Genomic DNA, 18,573 nt, shown 5'->3' with positions numbered 1-18,573 from the left:
TACGCGATAAAAATGTTAAAAACGTGTGGGAAGTTGTACAAAACGAGGAAACTGGTTAATTGGGGTTCGATAAACAGATTGCAGGACCCTTTTATACTTTGACAAGTACCAGTCATTTCGACTGGTGTTGTTATAAGTAGTCTTAGTACAAAATTATTTACAGTTTGAATACATAAAGAACTAAATAAAATTCATTATATTATTCTTTTAGCTATCGTTGCAATTACATCATTGGAGAAAAAAATATAACAAAGTAGGAATTTTAAAATAAAATTGTAGAACCAGTCAATTTGGCGTGGTATTTCTAGTGTTGCGATCTAGTGATATAGCGCGCGATCCGGAATCTTCCTGACAAATGATATTAGTATATTGAACGATACGCGGCAAAAATGTTAAAAACGTGTGGGAAGTTGTACAAAACGAGGAAACTGGTTAATTCGGGTTCGATAAACAGATTGCCAAACCTTTTTACACTTTGACAAGTAGCAATCATTTTGACTGGTGTTGTTATAAGTAGTCTTGGTACAAAATTATTTTCAGTTTGAATACATAAAGAACTAAATAAAATTCATTATATTATTCTTTTAGTTATCGTTGCAATTACATCATTGGGGGAAAAAATGTAACATGAAGTAGGAATTTAAAAATAAAATTGTAGAACCAATCAGTTTTACTGGTATTGGTATAAGTAACCTTGATACAAAATTATTTTAAATTCGAATACATAAAGAACTAAATAAAATTCATTATATTATTCTTTTAGTTATCGTTGCAATTACATCATTGGAGAAAAAAATATAACAAAGTAGGAATTTTAAAATAAAATTGTAGAACCAGTCAATTTGGCGTGGTATTTCTAGTGTTGCGATCTAGTGATATAGCGCGCTATCCGGAATCTTCCTGACAAATGATATCAGTATATTGAACGATACGCGGTAAAAATGTTAAAAACGTGTGGGAAGTTGTACAAAACGAGGAAACTGGTTAATTGGGGTTCGATAAACAGATTTTTACCTTTTTACACTTTGACAAGTAGCAATCATTTTGACTGGTATTGTTATAAGTAGTCTTGGTACAAAATTATTTTCAGTTTGAATACATAAAAAACAAAATAAAATTCATTATATTATTCTTTTAGTTATCGTTGGGAGTCATTGCATCATCGTGGAAAAAAATATAACATAAAGTAGGAATTTAAAAATAAAATTGTAGAACCAGTCAATTTGACTGGTGTGGTAGTTCTAGTGTTAAGCAAAGCGCGAAACCTCGGTACGTTTGCAAACCGTTTCGAATGGCAGGGAAAACGAAGAATAAAAGAGTAGTCACCTTGATGATTGCGGGAGCTGTTACCATCGAATGGATCTTCTTTCGGCAGACAGATACGCAGCAGCATACTGCCATAAAAGCTGACCACCGTTCCGAGGCACGTTGCCGCGTGATCGACCTTTATGACACTGCGCCTACGATTCACACCGGTCTTGTAATCGAATTTACGGCTTCTGGCCTTGCGTAAGTGCTTCTCGGCACCGATCTATCCATCGAGCAATGCGCCGCCTGAGACTTAAAAGGGACGAAAGGGGACCACATGTAACTCGCTCGGTTTATCGTTTACCGCGTTAAAACGATTTTAACGTTCGATCGCCGCACTGCTGCTTATGGAATTTCTTCACTTTCATCGGCTTATCGATTGTCCGTTTCTCAAACTTTACACGCGTTTAAATGTCGCGTTTCGGCAACGTTAAATTCTCTCCCCCTCATCGATTTTCATTTTTCGCTGAAACTAAAAGCTCGCTCGGAGGCGAGCAAACCTTCGCCACTATTCAATTTTGACTTTCATCGGAAAGTCATAATTGTTACTGTAATTTAGGGATTATAAAAAAAACAAAAAAAAAAGAAAGAAAATAGAGTAGTGATTGCTCGCTTACACGGACCAGTGTATGCGATCGATTTGTTTTTCGACCATTGCGTGAAAATACAGGCAAACGATGGTTGAACGACGCCCTCCACGCAATTTCAAACGAAATAAAATGTACATTTTTTTATCTTCCTCGTGTTTCGACGTAACAGAGAAACACTGGTCGACTTCAAATTTCCATAGGAATATCACCAGACTAGCAGGCGAGTATCGGTTAAGATAACGAGAGGGATGTTCGTTTGGGTTTGTTGATCGACTGCTGATAAATTCGACAGCTTAGTTGGTATGTAATTGGAGACGGATCGCGTGAAATCGCTACCTGCCAGCGACCGTTAACGCGAATATCGATTGACGCCGATGGAGTTCCAGCAGAAATTCCAAAGTCGACGTGTCGCATTTCGTCCTTTTCTTTTTTCTTTTCCATCGTCGACGGGTGGCACGTCGCAGATGCAAAATAAACGTGCAGAAATGTTTATCTTAATGCGTAGCAAAACGTTTCTCGGTAGCTACTACGGCCGATCCCATGACTCGGAATTTACGTCCGTGAAACATGGAAATCGTCAGCAGAGATGATGAACGCGCGTCTACATTTAAACTCGCCGGCTTACGCAACGCATCCAACGAACACTCTGTGTCTGTCGCTCGCGTCGAACAACACGTTCCAGAGAAATTAGAGATTTCGCATCGGGCGTGGCTGCGACAGCCAGCAGAGAACCGAGATAGGCGTTTTATTTCCCGAGAAACGACCAAATCCTTGATAACGGACGTCGACTCATTCGATCGCGAATTCTCGCTTCGTAAGCTCCAACGCTTTCCATTCGAAGCAACGAATAAAGTTCAAGACTTTGACTTGCACACGATTTCCATAATTGCCAGTGTTTATCTGAACGAAGGCATTTCCTTTGGAAATACCATTGCACCGCTACAAACGTACAAACGTACAATATACGAATTTAAACCGATTAGGTTCGCAATCGAAGAGATAGAAGCGCGCGGATTATCGTTTCACCGCGGTTTTACGTTGAACTTCGGCATCGATTGGAAAAGCGGGACAAGCTCGTGCCGGCTGATTGGCCTGATTGCTGACGGTCGCAGGTCAATAACCATTTAACACGAGGACGTGGAGCAGTCCGTTGAATCGCACGACACTCGCCTCGAATCGCATGGAAAAACCAAATTTCTTCGTTACCAACCAAAAATTCGTTGCGTTGTTTTATTGCTTTTCTTGGCAAGCGGAAAATGCGCGTTCGCGCAACGCTCGTTCACTTGGCGACCCGTGCTCGAGACACCATCGCATCGACGGCCACGTCCCTCAAAGAGCCGCGCAACGTTTCAAGGACGACGCTTATTGCTCTTTGAAATCGCGCATTTATTTCTGACGCGAGTCACAAGTGTCGTTTTGTTTTTCCTATTTGACTTGCTCGCTCTTCACGACGACCTGCTCGCTACGGACAGATGAGACTCGAGGAACGCAGACGACCGCGTGAACGAGCACGTGGAGCGACGAAAGAAGTATTCCTCGACGATGATTTCAAGTTTTCGTTACCGTTGATCGCCTAAACGATAGACAAACAAGGCGCGTTATGCTATCGTGGGAAATATTAGTCGCAGAGAATGAACAACTCTTTGACTGCCACGTTGAAATTACATGTTTCGCACAGGACACCGCGGGAGTATTTTTATTATTCAAAGCATATAATGGCAAAATAATAATACACTGATGATGCAAGACAACGTTCTTCCCCAATGGACCGTATATCTTATTGGTGGTCACGGGTGGTGACCACCGTGGCGCCTTGGTAACAGAAGACAGCGACATATTGTAACGAGGCTTCGTTTATTTCAACAAACCATTCGCATTTGTTATTTCGTCGTAAGCAAAACGTGCGGAATATATTGTTGAAACGTGTAGAAGATATTAGTAAACGGTATTACGATTATTTTTATGATTTCGACGAAACATTCGACTGAAATGGTAGAGGTCCGGAAAAAGATTATGTTTCTGATAAAGCAACGGTAGTGGTAGATTACAACAGAGGAAAATGTGCTGCAGATTTATCAGATCCAATGATAGTATATTCTACACCACATAGAAGAACCCTCGAGTGGTATATAAAATCAGCTTTAGAGTTATCGTTAAATACATCAATTTCAAACGCGATGGTACTCTATAAACAAGCAACAAAAAACAAAAATCAAGGTATCGGATTTTAGAATGGCACTCGCAACGCACCTTGCACAGTGCCGTTCACCAGAGCCGTCAACTATACTTATTCGACAAAGATCGCGACGCGAAACGCAGAAGAAAAAAGGGCAAGCGTACCTGGTGCGAAAACTCTGCAGAGAGTGCTATAAAAAAATGTTAAACTATTAGAATGAAAAATTGCTAAGAATCGGACCAAAAAGGTGACCACCTATCGTCCAGATTGTATCGACGAGCCACATTTATGTTTGAAGTGTTTCAACACTGTTACGACCGTTCGCGGAGAGACGCGGTCGCGAGGAAAACGCGTCAGCGAGAGGCGTAAATTCTCGCTACGATTCGGTGAATCGACGCCGCGAAGTAGTCGTTCCCCTGTTTCCGTTAAGATAACAGAGGTGGTTAAATGAATATGACACAGTAGAGTAAGTTATATTTCACCGTTTATAACGAAGGCAGTTACGCTGGTGCGTATGTACGAGATGAGCGAGTGACTGATCTACGGGTGTGTATACCCGGTTAAAGGATGTTGACCGTTCGAAGGATGTAAAATCAGTACTGTCTTGGGAGACGATGCTGTGTCGGAGGAAAGCTAAGGATGGGTGTGTGTCTAGCGCACGGGACCATCGGATTTGTTGGTGACGATTTTAGTTAAGAGAGTGAGGGAAGTAGGCTTCGTTGTTAATGGGTTAAACGAAGGGTCTTAACCGCCCTCGAGAGAAAGTGGTTAGTGGGAGGAAAGTTGCGTCATACGTGAGAAAAACTAACTTTCCCTTGTCAAGCCGTGGTAGACAATAGTCTTTAGAAATTCTTCGGAAACAGACGTTTGTTTGGTTTGAAGGACCTTTACTAGGAAATCTATGAGATTTATGGAAGGTACTTGAGGCTATCGAGGGTACACAGTGAGTATCCGAAGACATCTGGTTGCCATCTTGCCCGCGGTGTGTGACCTGGGCTAGGTAGAGTGTTACGCGACGTAACAAACACAGTGCATCGTTAGATACAACATTTGTTCTCTTTTTTTTTATTGATGTTCTAATAAAAACGTTTAATCGTTCAATGGGACACTTTTTATTTCAAGGTATCATCTATTTATCGGTTATATTGAAAATACCCTAAGTGTCAATTTTCATACTATTTTTACAATTGTAAGAAGTTGACGCGTTTCGGTCACCAATGACCACTGTCACGTCCCGCGCTGCGCACGCGCCGTAACGTAGATTGAAACTACCAATAGCGCGAGTGAGCGTTCCAATTTGAAATTTAAATAAATTTTAACAATTTGTATAGAAACCAAATTCGAGCCTCGCAACCCCCACGGAACAACCCGTCACATGACGACCCCTCCACGGTAAACCTAAATATAAATAAGCGTAGGGACATAGAAGAAAGAAAAAAATAATTCCTTAGTTCAGAGTAATTAATTCCTGAGTTTTGTGTGATTAGTTCCTCAGTTCTTGGTGATTAATTCCTTGGTTCTTGGCGATCAGTTGCCCATTTCTTGGCGAGTAATTTCTTGTTCATAGCGATTAATTCTCAATTCCTTTAGCTCTTAATTTCTCAATTCCTTTGCTTTTTAATTCTCTAGTTTCTTAGTTTTTCAGCTCTTAATTCCTTTAGCTCTTAGTTTTTTGCTCTCAGCTTTGAAGTTCTTTGGTCCTTTAGTTATTTAGCTTTTAGTTCTTTGTTTCATTAGTTCCCAGTTCTTGTTAGTCTTGTTAATCGACGTGTTTGTATTTGTCAATTTGTAAACTATCGAAAATCTATCAAAGTTAAAATCTTGGAATTAAGAAGAGTGAAAACGTATTGCGAACGATTGTAACTCCGAGTATTCGAAATTTCAACGACAATTCTGTCAATATCCTCTTAGAATACGAATAAACATTTTTTTAAGAATATTTGTCTAATAATATAATAGGATTAAGCGAACATTTATTTTCACCAACTTTGATCCTCTCTCGTGCCAGTACTCCTGCGCGTAGCAGGTTAGCCGAAACGTGGAGTTTAATTGCCAATCGCATTAAATAACAGACAATACTACAATTTAATGTGAATTCAAAAATTAACGGCAACACAACCAAAACGGGCCAAACAAAACGTAACACCACCATGGCGTCACAGGAAAAACCGTAGCCGCTCGTAATATGACCAACGTGGCAGTCAAAGTGTTAATATCCGCGAGGAGCGAGACTCTAAGATCATGGTCTTTCCTTCGAATTAGTATCATCCATAAAATAATTTTCATGCCGAGGAAAGCTCTTTTGTAGCCAGTATAATTCATAGGCTTAATCTTATCAGCCTTGAAGCTTCAATCCACGGAACTTGGTTCTTTTCCATTGTTTTTCTCAAGAGTTTCCGGCTTATAGTCGTTCCTTTGATCCGAAAATACCGCGATAATACTAGCTGCATTTGACGAATGAAATCGCAACGTTGTTCTATCGTCTCGTTCTCGGAACTATTTCTCGTTCGAAGATAGCCGAAGGGTAATTTCGTCTGAATCTAAGTTTAACCGGCTTAACGCTACACAACGCATCTTCTAAGACAAAACGATTAATTTCGACCCACTCTGCACCAGGAAAGTAGTAATTTTCTATTCCGAATTTCGTCGCGTTGTTTCGTCTCGAGCGACGTTAACGCACGCGATAAAACGTTCAAAAGTGGCCTGTTTGAAAATTTGGACAACATTTGGCGGGAATCGCGCGTCGTAACGCGCCACGTGCCTATCGGCAACGGTCGTACGCGATCGCACTAATTTTAGATGCTAGGAGGAAAATGAAAATCCATCAGGTGTGGACGTGTATCGAGCGAGAGCCGGTTAAACGCGCGATCTCTGCGGCTCGATAACGACCAGTTTAACGACACCGTGAACTTGCACGGTAGGATACGGTGCACGAACGCGTGAGCAATCACGCGCGACGTGTTAATTAATTCCCTTGCGCACGTGGTACGTTGAGTCGCCAGCTTCGTAGCTGTCGTCGGCAACGGCAGACCGCGAGGCGATTGCACCGCGCCATCCTTCGCCAACTTGCGCGCTTCCGTCGCTAAACGCTTAATTCGGAACCTTGAAAAGTCAATCGAAAGTTTGTGATTCTTGCGAGGCAATTTCACCGACGGCCGAACCAAGCGAACTGCCACCGCTGCTGTACCGCGCACGCTGCAACGAGTGGAACGACGCGCGTCAAACTTTTTAATCCATCGAGCAACAACACTCGAAGGAGAGTGAAATCAGTGCTTAACTTTGCAACTGCCCCGCATGGGAATGAAAAGAACGGTCGAACAACTTTCGTCGTTTCGACGATGCGACGGTTGACGTTAAGCGATCTCGTCGCACGTGCCCCGCCAATTTCCTATATTTTGCAGAAACGCGTTCCACTTTCCTCTCGCTGGTCCTCGCCGATTTCACCAAAATCCGCGTTCATCTCGCGCGTCGTAGCAACAACGAGGGGCGCGCAATTCCGCACGCAAAATTCGTGCGTCTGACGGATCCGACGTGCAGTTGTTCGCAAATGGAAAATTGAGCAGCTGTGACGCCAGCAACGAACAATTCGGGCGTCACGCAAAGGCAGGTGGAAGGCGTAGCAGCATCGCGCTTTCACGTCACTGAATTCGCGTTCGTCGAAGCGACAGGAACAACCGAATGCAGCGATATTTTTACGTTTGCAACGTTCCATCGTAATCAGATCATGTCTCATTAGGGGAACGCATTTCAATTGATCGGTGTCAACGATCAACGCGAACATTAATCGTCGTTAATTTAAATCGCAATAAACGTGGTGTAGGCGCCTGCTTCAACACGTCGTTGGCACAAACGAGAGAGACGCGCCTGTTTTCACATCATTTTGTCCAACGAGGGAAAATTGGATAAAAGATGGAAACCGGTAATAAATTAACGAGAAATTACGGCGTGTCGGAAGAACGAGAAGCGGCACGACTTTAATCAATAGAAGAGTTGCTTAAGAGCGCAACAAATAATAATTGGATAAATACGGTAAGTGCGTTTCGTGGAACGTGCACAATACGTATATTGTCAAGGACGATATAGGTATATATAAAAAAAAAAGGAAAAGGAAAAAGAAAAGATGTATTGCAGTATCAACGGATTCCACCAGCAATCTTTCACGAACGATACGATATTTTTTTACTCGTCGTTTAATAAAGTCTACAGACTCGACGCTATAGCAGAAAAATGCTGTTACTTTCATCCGCTATCTATCATCTGCTATGTTTAGAACGTAGCGAGCTCGATGCTGCTACGTAGAAATAAAAATCCTAATCGCCGATTTTTCCCACTGATAAACGTTTAGACGCGAAACTTAAATCAAAGGCAATATGTTGTATGGAATTAAAAAACGCGCTATCGGCAAGTTCGTATTGTTCCACGTCTATCTATCTATCTATCTGTTTTATCGTGGTCGTGGTTGTTGAACGTTTGTTATTTCCGTCGCGTAATCATCGAACGTGCAGAGAATTTGACAAGCGACGCGACGGCTCTGCTTTTCTCCGATAGTATAGATTTTCCATTCCGTTCGAGTATATAATAGCAGCTTGACGACGTCTAATCGACCATGAATTTGTAAAGGACGTAACACGATCCGATCGTATAGCTAGAAGAGCCGTATCGCGCGAAGAAGAATGCAACACTTACCGATACCCTTTTACCAAAGCCAAGGAAAGACAGCTTTCTCTTGGTGTTGTCCATGTTTCACCGGTCGCGGTAGCTGCTGCGGCAGCTATCAGCTTAAGGTGTCGTCTTTTTCCTGGGTGCTCGGCCGATCCTGAGTCGGGACGGCGATGTCCACATGTGGAGGAGTCGCTGAGATGGCAGCTCCGTTCTGCTAGCTGTGCAAACACGAGCATACCTTTAGCCAGAATTTTGCAAATTCCATGTCGGATTATCGGATATCTTTATGCTACATTCTAAATAAACGTCGTCGATCGATCATTACGTGCTACGCTACTCTAACTCATTCGGTCACGCCTTTTTCATAATTCCTACGTCATTTAATATCGTCGGTTTATCGATCAGAAGGTGTCTTCTCTTTCTCTTTTCACCATGTCCAAGAGCGATTAAAACGGATTTATTTATACTACCTCCCTTCGTCAGGGCGATAAAAATACGGAAATACAGCGACCGGCGAAATTACTACGCGGCGATGTCGGAGATATAAAGCAGCAAGGTGCGATTAAGAATACAACGAGGAACAGGAGCGAGGATTTTGCTGAAATTCTTTCTGCTAAGATCCTCCTATCGAGAGAAAAAAAAGAAAAAAAAAAGAATCGAAGATGAAACGGAAATGTTTCGATTGAATTCCACGAGGGATGACATTAACCGCTTTCTTCAATCGAGTTAAAACGCACGGCGAGGGGAATTTAGCGAAGAAGCGAGAAAATGGAAAGTTAATACAATGGCAGAGATTACACGGGCGAGAAGACGAAGGGAGAAGGAAACGGACGAAGAAGGCCGGAGGATCGTGTACACACCGAGCGAGACGATACGGTGTGGCGTGACGAGGACGGAGATCGCGACGATGATGAGAATCGCGAGCGAACTCGAGAACACTTGTTCGCGAACTAAGGATAGTATAGATCAGTGCAGCGGACTGAACTACTATCGAGAAGGAGACGTGACTCGACGACAGTGACCGTCCGACTGACTTCGTTTCAGACTGCCACTGCTACCAGCAACGCGACGACCATCCACAGGCAACGATTCTAATATAACTTGACAAATAAGGTGCCGGCATGGCGTAACCTTGCCGGCATAAACAACCAAATAAACCGAAATACGCCTTCTTCTCGATCGTTTAGCTGCTTTCATATCAACCCTCGTTCGTCGTTGGAACATCTTCCGCAACGTGTATCGAACAACTTTTACGCTTTTCTTTGCTAGCTAATTTGTTCCGTACTCACCGAGCCGAGACACAGTCGGATTAAAGAAAAAAGAAACGTACAAGCGTGCGACCAACCGCGTTGAATCGATCTTCTTCCTCTCGACGACAATTTAAAGAGCGCAGATGGAATTGAAATACGAGGGGCCAGCGTCGCTCGTCTCTAATTACCGGCTCGCTTCCGATAGAATGACGCAACGAAATGCCTGTCGTCTGTTCGATTATCCGCGCGTGATACCTGGTGCCTAGGAAATTTAGTCGCACGTTCCAACTACATTCCCGGTGTATTCTTCCGCCGAGGATCATCTTCCACGTCCGCCATGGATAATGGAAAACTGGCATTAGCGGCGATTTTACCGGCCGATTCGTCGTGGCCGAATTTTTTCTCTATGCCAATTATCCGAAGAGTAAAGTAAAAAAAGACGACTTGGCAAAATCGACTTCTTACGTTTGTATCGGATCGTCACCGAGTTAGCGATCCTCCTCGAAGTTTCCTATAACGTGCTGCATCGTATTTCAACGAATTTTCCGGTTAACGATATTACGAGGTATATGGAGAAAAAGAAAGGTTTCATTCGGACCGCACTTTCTCAGCTACGCGAGTCGATTTACCACGCGACCCAGTGATTTACGACGCTCTTTAATGAACCTTCGATCCTACTCTTTATCTTTACGCTATTCTAATCCACGCTGTCTATCAGATAAATCTTCACCGGGCAATAAAGTGCCTGCATGCAGGGAACCAGCTTCCATCGCTTCTCGAATAAAACGGAGCATTTTTTCTCGTTGGCCGTGCAATTTTTCGTAACGGTCGTGCTATTGCGTCGCGCGTACGCGTCTCCGAACGAGAGAAATGGCTGATCGCTGTGAAACGTTGCCAGATCGAAGCACGTAATTTTCGGCCCTTAGCGGTAACGGCAGCCGAGCGACGCGCTCGCACGCAAGCAAAGCTTGAAAAACGAGTTGAACGGTTTCATTCGCCGTGTTTATCCGACTAAGCGAAGCGACTAGTTGCGACGAAACGTCGGGGAATGTTCTCTTATGACACGAGCAAGTATAGAATTCCTGTATGCCAGGATTACGAGGGAATTTCTAGAAATTGGAAACCAGCAAGTTGAGTAATATAAATACAGTTCGAAGGCAGATAACAGAGAAATCCGATATCGAACGATCGGCATGTTACGCGCACGTTTCGTTTGCTTCGTAAGTCGCCGATGTTTAAACGAACGAAATCTAAAACTACCAGTTGCCAAGGAGAACAGCGAACCAGTCACTCGGAGATTAATTGCCACGGAAACTTTCGATACCTGCTGTCCCATCCACGACTCCTGTTGCACTATTTTAACGCGGTACTTTTCCGATCTTCCACGATCACCGACATACGCGTCTAATTGTTCTTTTGTCGAATAATCGTTGGCGAGAGACTGCGCGACCGCGGAATTATATAGCGCTGATGGTGCGACCGGATCGCACAAGGTAGGAGGTTTCACAATGAAAATTCGTAGCTCGCGATTAAACTACTAGGAAAGAGACTAGCCGGCTAGTCGTTTATCGATCTATTCGACGAATACTTGTTCACGGACGAACGTCACGTCATCCGATAGGCAAGTATCTCGAAGCTGTCGGGATAAAAAGATCTCAGGCAAGTCTCCTCCAAGGCTTCATTCGCGCCTGTTTCACTGTACGGCTGTCCTTTGTCATCGAACCATCTGTCGTCGGTAACAACGCGACAATTGGCCTTTTCAAATGCCGTGTTCTTATGTTACGGCTTGATAACGCGCGATTCTCGCTTCTGCCAACTCGTCGCAGCATCTCTCACCACGTCGCCACGCATTCTTATCGTTCTTCGGTTCGAAATAGTTTGAAATCACTCAACCAGACTCCTGCCGGCCATTGTGTCACGCGTTTTTTCCTTCAGCCGCCATTATTGCCTCTTTGCGCGCCGGTAAAACCTCGCTATCTCTATCTTTCCATAGAAATACGCATCTGGAAATATTCTATGTATTAGGTTGTCCGAAAAGTTTCTTTCCATTTATTAGGAAATAATAGACGCACAATGTTTTTTGTTGTATATTAGTTTATTGAATTATGTACAAACATAATAATAGAAATAGAACGAAATGGATCATACCTAATTCAAGAAAATAATATAAAACAGAAATTCTTGTCCATCTATTATCATCGTATGAAACGAAAGAAACCTTTCAAATAACCTAATACAACATGCTTTACCGGCTAACAGAGATATTCGCGTATCACGCGCGTCGCTGCTTCTCCGATGCTCAAGTTTTCGAACGTAGCAGTGAAAGTATCTCGCGAGCTGACTAGAGATACGAACTCGCTGCTGACATAATTTAACCTTGTTTACATAGCGTGACTCGTTGCGAATTGTCAAATCCTTATTTCACGCCACCAAACCTGTTTCCAGGCTATTCGTGTATACATACGACAGGTATAAAACATAACCTCTCTTCCGTTCGCAGTTACAAGAGAGGTATAATTTGCTTGGAAAGCCTCGTACGCAAACGAGTCTCGAATCGATAATAAATTACGAGGATGATGTGGGAAACGTTAAAGGAAGGTAGGTTGTCAGAATTCACAGACTCTTGTACCTCACACGATCGGATATTCTTGTTTATTCTTTGTTCATTTTTTGGCAAGGTAAAAGACACGATAACCAGACTTTTTCCAACCTCTCCTCTCTCTTACGTAACGATATCCATTCCTTGAACTTTGTTTCGTGTGTGTTGCAGTTCTCGTGACAACGATTAAACGGTTAACGCGTGGATATAGCGTAATGCGGATCGACGTGCAACTTAATATCTAACGCGATATCTCGTTTAATTTCCTAATGGCGAGAATACGTAGCGCCGAGTTGCAGAGGGAAAGAAAAAGAAGAAAATTAGAAGGAACGACGCGTTACGAAGCAGGTTAAATGTTATACAGTGGATCGGGAGAAATTAGATTTCCATATAAACGAAGGAACACTGCGATTACCATTAGATATTAGGAGGAAATTAAAGCGAGCGTAGGACAATACAATATTCGTAAATAATTCAGCACGCGGATAAATATGACCCAGTAAAGGACGATGAATAAGTAAATTCGTATTACGTAGCGACATGACAGTCGGAAGTATGTTTCGTGCGCACCGTCAACTTTCATAGTTCGACTTGTCTGAAATATTCAAATGTCGTGGAACGAATAGTATAGACACGAGTATCAAAATCGAAGCAAAAGCCGCTTCTCTCTTATGGCGAATGTACTTGAAATTTTGTCCGCTAGAATCGCTTCGTGTCTCCTCCCTGTGTCCGGCAATCGACTTTCGTCTTATAGTGAACTGTTTATCATCGCTCGTTCTCTTCGCACGCGATACCGCCTTCTAATCTGAAGATCGAGCCGCTGCGAATACGAAATGGCGCTGTTCTCGTTACGGAAGACGCGACGCGCAGTCTTGCCATCGAAGGAGCAAATAATTTCGGTGAACGTTTCTCATTCATTCTGAGTCATTCGTCATTCGCGTGGTTACGAGTTGGCGCTACGAGATTCAACTCGAACGCGCCCACGAATCTCTGGTGCGCTATCGAACCGGCAGTTTGCTCACCAAACAAGGCAAGATAAATACCACGATGCTGTAGTATTACGAGGATTAAGCAAGTAATGGTAGTCACCTCTCACACGTTTCAGCGGAAGAAAAAGCGCAAATATTCCGCGTCTCGGAGAAGCGTGAGATTTTAAGATGACCGCTAAGCGTTTCGGTACAAAGGATGCGTCCGTGAATTTAGAGCTTATGGTGGTAACGGCTATGGAAAATTTTCGCGTGACTCACGATAAATCGTCGGCCAACAACGGAGAAACCTGTTTCTCTCCCTCTGTAGCGTAAAAGAAGGACAGGGAACAGGAGTCAGAAAGAAGGAGAAGCAAGAAAGAGAGAGAGAGAGAAAGAGAAAGAGAGAATAAAAAAGGTCGCCCGGAGCAGTGCAGCACGTGTACGGAGAAGAAAGGACATACAGACACACGCGTTTGCATGATGCGAGATATCGAAGATTTATAAAATCAGGTCGAAAACCTCGAATCTGCCTGCTTCTTGCATAACCTTGTGCCATAAAAGACACGCTAGAGGAGAAACCAACGTGCTCCTTTCTCTCTGGCCGACTCGAATAGTTTTCTTTCGACGAGACTTATCGATATCCTGGCGCGTCACGGCTCACCAGGCATTGTACAAAATCGACCTAACCTTTTTCTAAAAGATAAGCGAGGCAGCTGCTTGTGCTTTAAGGGAATCCCAACTCGGACCACCATCTATGCGATTACGTTCGACCAACGAACGCTGCAGGATCCGGCGTTTCGTCGTAGTTTGTACTTGTGAAATTTACCAAGCATCGTGCATCGAGACTATATTAACACTATAATATCTAATAACTATAATTAACACTATCGAGAAATATATTAACACTTAGCCAATGGAATAGGGAGATCCCCTTTTTTGACTTTAGTAACGCGTTTTCTTTTTTTTTTTTTTGTTGTTGTTATTATCAGTTATCGTTTACCTGAAATTGTTCACTTTTTCTGTTTTTATAAAGTACAGTATATAATAAAATACAGCAATTCAGTGGTGTTAAAATTAATGAAAAGGTTACACTACCGGTTATGACTAGATAAAATTATAATCGAACGATAGCACACTGTAAAAAAATATTAAAATGCATTATGAATTTTTAATTTCACGTTCGAGTCGTGTTATTTATCTTTAGTTATCTTTAATGCTCTTGACCTATATTTTTTCCTGCTTTTAATATACACATTTAATCTGATGTTTCGTATAAACAATATGCGAAACCGTTAAATAAAATCATTACCGCAAAATATAATTGACCACTCGAATAATCTTTAGAATTCCTTGTTTTTTAAGTAATGAATATTAGTACTCGATACTTGGAAAATTGCGTGGTGAAAAATATAGGAAATATACAGATATAAAGAGGAATATTAGTTTGTCTCAAGAGTTTCTTTCCTTTTATAAGCAGATGCACAACATTTTCTCTTTTATATTATTTCATTGTCTCATTACTACACTATACTACATTCCATTATGTCTGAATCCATTTTGTAATAGTAGAAAAGAATTATTTAACAATCTCGATAAAAGAATTATAAACAAATCTCTAGTTAGGTTCCGCTTCTTTAATCGTGTTGACAAATATAGGAACCTGCACGATCACGTCAGCGACCTATCTGTAGGATTAAAAATATAGGAGAAAGAGCGAGTTGGTGTGTGGTCGATAGGAAAATAAGGGAAAATCGGCGCGGCGAACTTCCCACGAGTGCAAAGCAAACGGAAGATCTAATGAGGCTGAAATTTTCGTCGTAGTGAAGAATCGCTTCGACCGAAGCAACGTCAGAACACGAGACTTAATTGGTTCAATTAACTGTACAGCATGGGCGTGATCAACGTCGTTATTAAACCGAATGAATGCGTGTATTAGCCGCGGCGAGAAATTCCAGTCACGTGGCCACAAGTCTTTCGCGGTTTTCACCCTCAATTGTCGCGAGTGCACGTGCTGCTTCATCTTCGTCGCCGATGACGCTTAATCGTGTCACATGAGACCGCGTTGTCCTACGATCGAGGGCAAACGCGGTGCGTCGATGCACGCGCGTTAAACGGACAAACAGTGGGAACGTTTAAGACGCCAGGCGACGTGACACGTCGCGTCGTAAACGGAACGCAACGATCGTTTATTGCACGCCTATTCGTCTAAAAATGTTGTCCGGTCGGTGCGCGACGGCACGTCTTACCACTCGACGATTACATTGGGTTGGCAACTAATAGCAACTAATGACAAAATCCGCAATCACTTAGTTGTCAACCCAATAGAAACTAAAACGTAGAGCATGGCCGTTTTTTTAACGCGTACAAGAAGGAAAAAGTCGAATATTTTACCTGCGGCGTACGATACGGTTTTCACGCCGAGTTTCCTTCCCCTTTTCCATTCTCTCGTTTAGTGACATTTCGATTTTTTTTTTTTTTTGATTTAACAATTATGTTATATCCAGATAATAAACGTTCGTGCAACGGTAAAGTAAATAACCTTGCAGGAAATTTATGAACTCGTGCTTAACGGTTGTCTAAAAGATTCGGGGAAGTTTCATTTGCATAAGCGGTAAATCAGGTGTGTCATCGAGAAGTAAACGTTTACTGGGAAGAATAAACATCTTTGCTCGCAATCGTAACGTCATAAACAACGTAGTATCTCCGTGAAAATTGGATCGCCGGAGACGTGGCGCGTGCAATGCAAATGATAGCGCTTTTGTGTCTTCGATAACGTCCTTGACGCGTCGCGTGTATGCAGGTGTGCCAGCGCGCCGCTTCCAAGGGATCCAGGGACGCGACGCGACGCGGCGCGTAACGACGCGCGTAATATCGCGCTCCTACTCTAAACAATTTCCTATGTTTTCAGGTCACGAGCCCGACCTATAACCAGCCAGGCAGTAGAGCAGAAATTTCACGATAAAAATTTCATTCCTAGAACTTGACATTCGTATGGTTCTCTGCATCGTTCGCGTCCAACCTTCTACCTACTCTCCTTTTTCCAATCGTTTCCCGATATAGCGTCCTCACCTTCTATCAGCTGTGTATATATACTTTCTCGTTGAACGTCATGCATTCCAGTTCTCACGACGTTGCCCGAGAGCCTAGTTATCCGGTAGAAAGTGTGAAAAAGTTGCGTCCATTGTTTTCCACCCTACCCTTCCATTTGTCGTACGTTACTACCCTAAGCAGCGAGCCACTTGCGGCTTAAAGCGCGTAAACAATTTGATGCAGACGAAGGAATTGCGCGTGGTAAAAATATGGGAAACAAGGATTTACGCAGAAAGTATAAGATGAGAAAGAAGAAGGCGAGATGACGCAGGGATCGTAACGGCGACACAAATAACATCGAGGCACCTAGGTCAGGGCTAATCGGATGATCGTGCACGGTGACGCTCTGCGAACCAAACAATGCTAAGGGCGCTGACAATGCTAAGGCTACCATCGATCCAACGTTGTGCATACACCTTTACTTCCACCTGTCGCTACTCGACCGTTCAATCATTCCCTTCCGACATTGTCCCCACGAGCTTTTCTCTCTATTCTCAGAAACGTTTTCCAGGTAGAAGAGACGTTTCGAATGGAAGCAACGTTTCAACGTGGTGTAGATTCCATCGAAGAAACGGTGCACGCACCTGCCGTCTTTTAACGTCTCTTTAAAGGTAACCTTGCCCTCCTCCTCTCATGGATCACCGATCATCGGCTACATAGAATTTTAAACGATCAGCTAATCGGTCGTCGCCATCATAGGGAAAGCACGTGATCCCGATCACTACTATTACTAAACTGTACTAAACTGTAACCGATTACTAAACTGTAACTTTTACGAAATGTCAGAACGTTTTGAGTCACGGTTAGACGTGGACGTCTAAAAATATCGACCATCTCTATTCAAGGTTGCTGTTCTCGATATTTAACAATAGCGTCAGCGAATAGGTGGATGAAACAGGAAGATAGGAAAACGAGCACGGTTCGATTCCTCCACCGTAATCCGTAAATATTTCTATGTTAAGAACGTAACGCATGCGCCAAGCTTTTCAACGAAACAACATCCACCGTGTTATCCGGATAATTTTGAACTTGTAGCAAGCGCGCTCTCAATCATCGACCCGCCTCGCGTAACCGATTTAAGCAGCCAAACACGACTAGCAGCTTTTTTTTCCAGCTTTTGCTCGGGCGGTTGTGCTCGAGCAAATATCGTAAAAAACTATTCAATTACCTTCTCTTTCCACTGGCATTTTCTTCGATCGACCTGACAACGGCACGCACGACAATCCTCCACTTCATCCACCGAAATTGTTCGTCGGATGGAACGATCGAGCAATGGCAGTCATCGGCAGACCGATAAATCTCCATTAACGCTTTATCGGAAATCGCTTATGGCAATCAGATCGCCACGATTGCACAACCAAGCAATGGCAGCAGCGACGTGTATTTGCATTTTTCGTGCGTGCTGGCAGCGCGAGCGCTGGCTAAAAGAAATCTCGCGCCGTTTAATAAATCACTGGAGATCCGCTCGGAGAAGTTGTCGTGACGATAAATGTAACCAAACTTTTGCACGCGACGAGAAGCGCCGGCGTTTTCATGCATTGAAACGAGACGGTGCACGGGACCGTGATATCGATCGGTGTAATGGCCCCGTCGTGAACGTGAGTCGTGACACGAACAAATTTGCATAAGGCTTTCGCCCCGCGTTTCCTAAAAACGTATACGCGTACCTGTTTGCGCGACTATCTGGTCTATTCGTTCTATTGGCTTGGCAACCAAGCGATCGCGGATTTTGTCATTAGGTGGTAATAACAACTGTAACAATAAAACTGCCCTCCCTTCCTTATCTTCGCTCGAATTCCTTGCGATTAAACCAGCCGAATATTTCGTCCATGAAAATCACTTAACACCTGTTTCAAAAATTTCTTCCTATTCCCAAAGTTGCTCGAGAATCGTAAAAGTAGTTTGATCGTGAATCAGGAAATTCCTGGTA

At 43.1% G+C, this 18,573-nt stretch overlaps 1 protein-coding gene and 1 long non-coding RNA gene across 2 annotated transcripts in view; one reads left to right on the top strand and one right to left on the bottom strand.

The window, feature by feature from the left end:
• The window catches only part of LOC117236241 (band 3 anion transport protein), a 45,759-nt gene that overhangs the window by 16,261 nt on the left and 10,925 nt on the right, over positions 1–18,573 (bottom strand). Inside the window, exon 2 of the mRNA XM_033499020.1 lies at positions 8,761–8,954. Within this exon, the coding sequence (XP_033354911.1) occupies positions 8,761–8,814 (54 nt within the window). The 5' untranslated portion in view covers positions 8,815–8,954. The remainder of the gene's footprint in view (positions 1–8,760; positions 8,955–18,573) is intronic.
• Positions 12,279–13,946, top strand: LOC117236250. The gene is made up of 2 exons (XR_004493825.1): positions 12,279–12,584; positions 12,757–13,946. It is a non-coding gene; the product is annotated as an uncharacterized LOC117236250 (long non-coding RNA).

The sequence above is a fragment of the Bombus vosnesenskii genome, unplaced genomic scaffold (assembly GCF_011952255.1).
Source record: "Bombus vosnesenskii isolate JDL3184/JDL3185 unplaced genomic scaffold, Bvos_JDL3184-5_v1.1 scf7180000013340, whole genome shotgun sequence".
Lineage (NCBI taxonomy): Eukaryota > Metazoa > Arthropoda > Insecta > Hymenoptera > Apidae > Bombus > Bombus vosnesenskii.
The sequence above is the reverse complement of the archived record's forward strand: the minus strand, read 5'-3'. Positions and strand labels throughout refer to the sequence as shown.